Genomic DNA, 9826 nt, shown 5'->3' with positions numbered 1-9826 from the left:
TGTATACTTTCTGAAGGCACCATACAAGTGCGTATTATATGCATGTGTGAACTGGAAATGTGTTTTTTGCATATCTCAATTCCCCCTGAGCAAACACACAACCACCACACAGTTGTTTTAATGTTTACTCTGTTGTGTACTTTAAATGTACTTACCGGTATCTGGTATCAATGCATTCCTCTTGCAGTAGAGGGGGGTAAAGAAACCTGTTGAAGTGCCGGGGGGGGGGGGACCTCGACCTGAGAGACATCTAAACCACAAAGGGGCCCGACTAGGCGATGGAGAGGGGTTCTGAGACAGCTATTGGGGGAAGGGACAAATGCCATTCTGACAGGATAGGTGGCAAGCTCAGTAAGAGAAAGAGAGGGAAAGTTACGGACAGAGAAAACCACACCATTGGAGAACAAGACCACTGCTTCCCCTTTCTTTCCCCCTCCTGCAGGGAACATGGCTGACAACACGCAATCTAGTAAACATTACTTCTCAATTACTTCTCAATTACTTCTCAATATTCTTATATTGTTTTAAATAATTCAGCCCTTTTCTGAATGTAACTAGTGTTCTACTACACAAGAGTCAGCTGACATGAGGAGCACAAGACAATATAAAGCTTCAAGCACACGTGTTCCTTGCTAATCATTTCCTCGACTCAAATACACCCTTCCCCATCATAGAGCAAGTCCCCTGATACAGTAGACCCAGCCCACCACGGTCCTCCGCAGGCAGCTAGGGAAGCTCTGTTGTGGCTATCTCTGAGGCAGGGTTATGGCTGGAGGGTTTGAGGGGTTGGAAAGAGGAGGCAGTGGCTGAAAGAGAAGCTGTGTGCCTCCTGTCTCTGAGGGCAGCAACACTTCAGATGGTCGCAGCCCCGGCAGCCGTAAAAAAAAACTAAAAACAGATACAAATATAACCAGAAAGTTGGTCTATAATTGGGCAGGCCTGTCATGGTTCTTTATGTCCATGAGCTGAGCAGCTAGCTAGAGCAGTACAAGCTCGTCCCCTAGTGAAACCCTACACTCTCCCCTTCAGCCAGTTCCTCCCTCCCACTCTATCCACCTATCCAAGAGGTTGTAGCAGAATCTCACTTTGACTTTTTGTCAACACTACACTGGATTGACATCGTTGTGGATTTTAGGATTACTTGATCCTAATTTCTTCACACCTGTAAAGGAGGTTCCTTGGGGGGTTTATCATTGGATGGGGGATGGTGCCTTTATGCTGAGCTAAGGGACAAGTGCACATGTGAGACTTGGAGGATAGGAACCACACAGAGAGACCTCCAGTGAAACTAAGTGATCAGCAATCCAGGTAGGATTAAATCAATCTGTCTCATATAAATTGTTTTATTTCTGGCAATTAATAGTTTATTTGGAGGGCAGTTTTATGTTTTTGTGCATTTGGATTTTTGTGTTTGAGATGAATTGCTCAGAGGAGCCACATGTTCGATTCTCCATCAGGAGTAGCTACCGGATCCAGGTCCATCTTTTCCTTTTGGACTGGAAAACTGGTGCTGTTTTTTACATCATTTACTGGATGATGGTAGTCAGGTTTCTGGAATAGACATCTACATTGTAGTCCCTGGTCTGCCATTGAGAAAGGAGGTGGAAACACACAGGCCCCATGCAGGATACAGACCATACTTTGTGCGAGGGAGATCTGGGCTCAGGATTAAACTGCTGAGCTGACTAAGTAAAATCACCATATTTGTATCTTTTTAGTCAATTATTTCAAAGTCAACATATTGAAACTGAGTTGAAAGTGTGATATAGGGAACATATGTGGTGACAACAGGTGACTGTGGTGTAAAATGCTTTATCTGATGGGACAAAGTTATGCGAAATGCAAAGTAGCACTAAATTAGTGTTTAGTTTCACAATTTGATCTCTCAGATGAGAAATCTGTTGAATAGTTAGTTATTCAAGATGTAGGCCTATCATGTGTCTTACGGGTGGATGAGTGGATAGTTTTTAAAAGAATGAAAAGTTTCCCAGTAGGCTGTATGCTTTGAGCGGGCGTTTGAGATAGACTATACTTTCATTTTCGTCAGCTTTAAATACACACTAATTACAGCAATTGCAGCCATTTCACTAATAGACCTTGAGTTTCTTAATAATGGCAGTAAAACCTAAGAAAGTTCCAGGGCATAAATAGCTCTGTGGTAAATCAGATAAAGTAAGCTAATGCCAAACTAACCAGAGGTTAAATCTAACATCATGATGACCATGGTCCTGGAGGATAATGGACAATAAGCAAAGTGTAGGACATCACACAATTGTTATGTGGCTGTGGGCACTCCCTATGATGTACTGTAACTGTAGAATGCAAGAGAGGAGAGGAGAATTTAAACTTGGTCATGTTCTACTATTAAGTTCCTAGTTCTCAGTATGAATCACATTCACAAAACGAATTTTAAACGGGTTCCACTATTTCCCTCCATTTTACTTACCTAAAACATTCACATAGCTGTATTCCTTGATTTGATTATCCTGTCACTGCTATGTACATATGTCCATAGATACAGTGCATTCGGAAAGTATTCAGACCCCTTGACTTTTTCCACGTTTTGTTACGTTACAGCCTTATTCTAAAATGGATTGAATAAATGTTTTTCCTCATCAAGCTACACACAATACCCCATAATGACAAAGCGAATACAGGTTTTTAGAGATTTTTGCAAATTCATTACAAATAAAAAACAGAAATACCTCATTTACATAACTATTCAGACCCTTTGCTACGAGACTCGAAATTGAGCTCAGGTGCATCCTGTTTCCATTGATCATCCTTGAGATGTTTCTACAACTTGATTGGAGTCCACCTGTGGTAAAGTCAATTGATTGGCCATGATTTGGAAAGGCACACATCTGTCTATATAAAGGTCCCACAGTTGACAGTGCATGTCAGAGCAAACACCAATCCATGAGGTCAAAGGAATTGTCCATAGAGCTCAGAGACAGGATTTCTGCAGCATTGAAGGCCCTAAAAACACAGTGGCCTCCATCATTCTTAAATGGAAAAAGTTTGGAACCACCAAGACTTTTCCTAGAGATGGCCGCCCGGCCAAACTGAGCAATCGGGGGGAGAAGGGCCATGGACAGGGAGGTGACCAAGAACCTGATGATCACTCTGACAGAGCTCCAGAGTTCCTCTGTGGAGATAGGAGAACCTTCCAGAAGGACAACCATCTCTGCAGCACTCCACCAATCAGGACATTATGGTAGAGTGGCCAGACAGAAGACATTCCTCAGTAAAAGGCACATGACAGCCCTCTGAGTTTACGAAAAGGCAACTAAAAGACTCTGACCATGAGAACAAAGATTCTCTTGTCTGATGATTCCAAGATTGAACTCTTTGGCCTGAATGCCAAGTGTCAAGTCCGGAGGAAACCTGGTACCATCCCTATGGTGAAGCATAGTGGTGGCAGCTTCATGCTGTGGGGATGTTTTTCAGCGGCAGAGACCAGGAGACTAGTTAGGATCAAGGGAAAGATGAACGGAGCAAAGTACAGAGAGATCCTTGACTGAAAACCTGCTCCATAGCACTCAGGACCTCAGACTGGGTCGAAGGTTCACCTTCCAACAGGACAACAACCCTAAACACACAGCCAAGAGAATGCAGGAGTGGCATCGAGACAAGTCTCTGAATGTCCATGAGTGGCTCAGCCAAAGCCCGGACTTGAACCTGATCAGAGACCTGAAAATAGCTGTCCAGTGACGCTCCCCATTCAACCTGACAGAGCTTGAGAGGGTCTGCAGAGAAGAATGGGGGAAACTCCCCAAAAAGTGTGCCAAGCTTGTAGTCATACCCAAGAAGATTCGAGACTGCCAAAGGTGCTTCAACAAAGAATTGAGTAAAGGGTCTGAATACATATATACATTTGATATTACATTATTAATTTTTTTTTATAGATTTGCAAAAAAAATCAAAAAATATGTTTTTGCTTTGTCATTATGGGGTATTGTGTGTAGATTGATGAGGGGGAAAAAATCCAACTTAATCCATTTTAGATTAAGGCTGTAACGTATCAAAATTTTTTAAAAATCAAGGGGTTTGAATTCTTTCCGAACGCACTGTATGTACAACATTCACTGTAAACAAAAAAGAAAAAAAAGGAAAAAGCAAGGTCAAAGCATTATAACAGCTCAAGGAGAATGGTAAGACATTGCCACATCATCAGGCTTCCATACACCAAAGCCACACAGAGCTTTCCCCACACAACACTAGTCTAGACTGATGACAGAGTAGAATTGGGCCCACTGCCTTATATTTGACTCTGGTCGTTGGGCCTAGTTTACTACTGCTAAATCACACAGACACACTTCCTGTAAGGATGACTTAAAGATATAGATACGTTTGATGACACAGGCATTGTAACCTCTCTATGGTGACGCAGTAAGTGCTAGCGGAGCTGATGTGTCTCTATTACACTATGTTACTCCAGGAGCACTGTCACTGATTTCTTTCCAATGACACCCCCCACTCAGTGGTTTTACTCCCAATCAGTCCAGTCACTGGGTTAGTTTCAACTGACACATTCCTCAATGAATCTACTTCCTGAAGGGATGCATACCTTTAGAATAATCCTCAATGACGAAATGAGAGCTTGAGTACAGAATTGTAGCTGGTTGTAAAATCAATATTCCCAAAATAACAGCTGCTTATCTGAATCACAAGACGTTTAACATCATATTGCATTCCAGTATTGTGGTTTAAGGAGAATATTGTGGTTTAGGATATTGTGGTTTAGGCAACAGGAAATGTCCAGTTGTCTCTCGCACCTGTCTGCTTCTTGGTAGTTTGATCGATGATGATCTGTTGATGTCTGGGCATTCCCATGAGCACCAATGACGTAAAAAGGGCTTTAAAAATACATTTGAAATGACCCTCTCTCTCTCTCTGGCGCTCTCTGTGATCTCTCTATAGGTAATGTCACCTCTCCGGGCTCTTACAGACACTTACCACCTAACCTCTTTCCATTTACTGTAACAAGCATCCTCACCTACTGAGTACTGACTGACACCGGGCGTCCATGGACGTTGAAAAGTAGTTGTAATTTGGTCAGTCAGCCCTGGCCGGACCAAATCGGAACCAATCATAGATGTCTATGTTTCACATGTTTGGACAGCACAGTACAGTAGAGCATAGTAAAGAACAGTAAAGTACAGTACAGTACAGTACAGTACAGTATAATGTACTGAACATATCTACTTTACTGTACTCTACTCTACTGAACTCTACTCTGCTTTGCTGTGATGTACAAACTTGTGAGATAGGGACGTCTGTGATTGTTTCAGACTTGGTCCGGACTAGCCAAATGTTTTTACCAGAATTCTGTTACCAAACTTTGCATCTGCACAGTTCTTCCGGTAAATGTGTTAATGTGAAATGTTCTGTGTACATTTTCAAAGTAGTCCTTGTGCATAGAATCATATGATTTGTTAAACTTTGAAATCAATGGTTTTTGTTTGGCATACATTCTAAAGTGAAAACTCTAAGTCGAAGCATACTTCCGTTACTGTGGAATTGCCCATCTCCAGGTTGGAAACCTTGATGGTGATCACATCCTAAGATCCAAACGCAACCAGACCAGAGGCCGATATGGAGCTGCGACTGGCATGCAGGGCTTCCCTAGTCCTGGTCATACTGGCACTGACTCTCTCAGGACAGAGGGTTGATGCTCAAAGCAGGGCAGGTAAGGGCATCACCTGTAACTAGCTGATTCAAATAGTATTTGTTTTCTTTCATATACTTTGAGCCACACTGAGCTTGTCTGGCTCAAAGGAACCAATGGAGTAGTCCTAAAAGAAGAAACCCTGCCCACCTGGCACCCACACTAGCTCAATCCTCAAGAGTTAGAAAGAAAAAAAATACTATTTGAACCCAAGCCTGGTTTTTACTATCTTTATGTACAGTACTGGGAATTCCTCAGGTCTGAATTCTAACATGTTACCATCCACATCCTCTCAGGCTGTAAGAATGTGCACTATGACCTGGTGTTCATCCTGGACACGTCGTCCAGTGTGGGGAAGGAGAACTTTGAGAAGATCCGCCAGTGGGTCTCCAACCTGGTGGAGTCGTTCGACGTGGGCCCGGACAAGACGCGTGTGGCCGTGGTACGCTACAGCGACCGGCCCACCACCGAGTTCAACCTGGGACGCTACCGCACCATGGACGAGGTGAAGAGGGCCGCCAGGAACATCCGCTACCTGGGAGGGAACACCATGACCGGGGACGCCATCAGCTACACCACCAACAACATCTTCACAGAGCGGGCCGGGGCCAGGCCTGCAGCCAGGGGCATCCAGAAGGTGGCTATCCTCCTGACAGACGGGAGGAGCCAGGATTATGTGTTGGAACCGTCAAAGGCGGCGGCGAAGGCCGGGGTGAGGATGTTCGCTGTGGGCATCGGGGAGGCTCTGAAGGTGGAGCTGGAGGAGATCGTTGCAGAACCTAAGAATGCTCATGTGTTCCATGTGACAGACTTCAATGCCATCGACAAGATCAGAGGGCGGCTGAGGAGACGGCTCTGTGAAAGTAAGTAACCATTCACACAGGCTCTGTGAGAGTAAGGAACCAATAACAGCCTGAGAAGGAGGCCTTTGTGAGAGTAGGTTATCAGGTGTATGATTTTTCTGTGACTGCCCTTACTCTTAAGTTTGACAGGAAACAGATTCCAGCAAGATGTCTACATTACATACACAATCAGGATGACAGAATTGGGTTTCAAATTCAATTGAAAATGCAGCTACTTCTATTAATTAAAAACCTAAACTTTCTTAATATATAACCTGTGCCTTTAAAACGCACTTTAAAGATAGCTAAATCTATATCACTCTGAACGTATGCACCCTTAAAAAACACTGCAATTATCCCCTTAACCATACACTCCAAAACAAACGTCTTCCCCCTCGACTAAGCCCGCTCCTTCCTGTACTTCCTCGTCTCTGACTGGATGTGACATGATATGTGTGAGGTGTGGGCGTTAAGCAGAGATCGACTAGTGAATTATAATTTTTGCAACAGATACATTTTTGCGGCCGCTTGCCCCAGAGACTACTGGGTAAACGTTTGGTTAAGGTTTTCGGAAAGCTGGATAGCCTGAATTACTCTAACCTCAATGTCTTTTCCAGGACCCAGCTACAGTACTACACATCCTTTGACAGGGACACTTTCAGTACAAATATGTTGCAATATTTTTGTTAGTCATTATGAATAACAACAGATATGTGTTTAAAATGCCTTGACAAGAAACATTTATAAGTGCTAAAACAGTGAGGTATGTGGCCTGGGGTGGCTCTGGGCAGGTGAGGAAAGTGGAGGAGTGAGTGTGTACTGTACGTACAGGATGGTTGGTTGGATGGTTCACACTCCACAGTTTGCATTCCCCACTAAAACTAGCTGGACGGGAAAGCAGTGTACGGCTGAAACGGAAAAATCGAAACGGGATCCTTGGGACCTCCATGCTCTGACGTCAAAGTTTACATTTAAAATGGCTAATGTAAGGGTAGGAGTTATGGTAAGGGTAGCGGTTAAAAAGGTTAGGGCTAGGGCAAAGACAGCACAGCATGTTTTAGAAACTTTGTGGTTAGGGTTTAGGTTAGGGACGTCCCAAGGATTCCGCAGTCACACGGCTGTACCTGACGATTGGGGCCTCGTCATGAGATAAGTGTTGGACCATCATTTTAACATAGGCTGTCTCTGAAATGCCACTCCATTGGGAACTGGTCAAAAGTAGTGCACTACGAAGGGAATAGGGTGCCATTATAGATGCACTCATTGATTCACTCACTGCTGTTAGAGCACAACAGGACAGCGACACTACAGTATTCAGAGCTGTGTTTAGTGTTAACTCAGAATCATACTGTAAGCAGAGCCTCTATTCTTTACTTAAGTCAGACAGGCATCCTTGTGTAGTTAGTGATACTTTAACCACTTGAGTTTGGCAAGGCGCAAGGAGATTCATTTGGAAGCTCTTAACCCTGAGCCTTTCCTCTGAGACCACAGATTCCAATGTTCCAATCTATAAATTCCTCACTAGTCATAATGCTTTCAGATATGCAATCTATTATGATATGAGGATAAGTGTACTCAGGGGTCACTACACAGAACCTAGTTTGCCCTGGCCACAAGTTCATGGCCATCCAACATTTGTCCCTCTGTAATCTTTAGGATCACCATGCTAGTGTATCTAAGAATATCAGTGGGCACCGCACAGAGTGGCCCAAGTTATTTTTGCTCTGAAAATTACAGTTCTAATGTTTCAAGTAGGTCCTAAAGAGCATTTTAGGACTTCTACATTGTATGTTTTCACCTTTTCATCAAATGTTACCAGCCCACCACTGGTAAACAAAGTGCTGGGAGGATATATATATAAAACCAGAAACATTTTAACTCAACTAAATGTGAAAGGCGTGTTAGCTAAATCAAAGACTATTTAACTGCAATAATCTTTTTACTGATGAGCCGGTCTGAGGCATCACTACAGTCCCTGGTTCGAATCCAGGCTGTATCACATCCGGCCGTGATTGGGAGTTGCATAGGGAGGCGCACAATTGGCCCAGCGTCTTCCGGGTTTGGCTGGGGTAGGCCGTCATTAAAAATAAGAATTTGTTATTAACTGACTTGCCTTGTTAAATAAAAAACATACAGTACACACAATTTGATCAAAGTGCAACACCACTGTAGGTTTGGCTATTCCAGTGCTTTGGCTTCAGAGGATGTTGTTGATGATTGGCTTCCTAGTCTGGAAACCCAGGGAGACCGAAGGCCCATAGGAATTAGATGAAAAAAGGTTTTGTATTTAATTAAACTTAATTTTCAATTTCATATACACTGAGTAAACAAAACATTAGGAACACCGTCCTTATATTGAGTCAGGGCATGGAATCTACAAGGTGTTGAAAGCGTTCCACAGGGATGCTGGCCCATGTTAACTCCAATGCTTCCCACAGTTTTGTCAAGTTAACTGGATGTCCTTAGGTGGTAGACCATTCTTGATACACACGGGAAACTGTTGAGCGTGAAAAACCAAAGCTCTTAACACAAACCGGTGAGCCTGGCACCTACTGTACTACCATACCCTGTTCAAAGGCAATTCAATCTTTTGTCTTGCCCATTCAACCTCTGAAATGGCACACACACACACAATCCATGTCTCAATTGTCTCAAGGATTAAAAATCCTTCTTTAACCTGTCTCCTCCCCTTCATCTACACGGATTGAAGTGGATTTAACAAGTGACATCAATAAGGGATCATAGCTTTCACCTGGATTCACCTGGTCAGTCTATGTCATGGAAAGAGCAGGTGTTCTTAACTATTTGTATAGTCAGTATATATATTATATATACACATACACTGACTATACAAATATACACACACACACACACACACACACACACACACACACACACACACACACACACACACACACACACACACATCACCTGCTCCACTACAAGATACAAGAGTATGGACACACTTGACCTTGCATGACCTCCCATTCCATCCATGACATGGCATTTCCAGTCTCAGCAGATATCTCTTTCCCAGTGGTGATACAAAAGAGCAGCGTGGCTGAATTCAAGAGAGAGATGCATTCAGAAAATAACCCAGTAGTTAATGAGCCTCAAAATGCAGATTCAGCTCAAGTTGCTGTTGCATTGTATGTTACTGCTGGTGTATTAGACCTATGAGATACCCCTGGGCCCCAAAAGCAAAGAGCCCTGCATTGCTTCCATTTTAATAAATCTGAGGTGGATCTCTAAATTATAGATGTTAGGCCACATGGAGAGGGAGTAGCTAGCTCTGCAGTGAGCTCAGTCTCAG

At 43.3% G+C, this 9826-nt stretch overlaps 1 protein-coding gene across 2 annotated transcripts in view; it reads left to right on the top strand.

Moving 5' to 3' along the window:
* Positions 1-1080: 1080 nt before the first annotated feature.
* The window catches only part of LOC115173728 (collagen alpha-1(XXII) chain-like), a 75151-nt gene continuing 66405 nt past the window's right edge, over positions 1081-9826 (top strand). For both annotated transcript variants that reach the window (XM_029732078.1, XM_029732077.1), the window contains exons 1-3: positions 1081-1308; positions 5538-5692; positions 5968-6534. In XM_029732078.1, coding sequence (XP_029587938.1) covers positions 5599-5692; positions 5968-6534 — 661 coding nt within the window. In that variant the 5' untranslated portion in view covers positions 1081-1308; positions 5538-5598. The remainder of the gene's footprint in view (positions 1309-5537; positions 5693-5967; positions 6535-9826) is intronic.

Source organism: Salmo trutta, chromosome 34 (assembly GCF_901001165.1).
Source record: "Salmo trutta chromosome 34, fSalTru1.1, whole genome shotgun sequence".
NCBI lineage: Eukaryota > Metazoa > Chordata > Actinopteri > Salmoniformes > Salmonidae > Salmo > Salmo trutta.
This window is presented reverse-complemented; position numbering and strand designations above follow the sequence as displayed.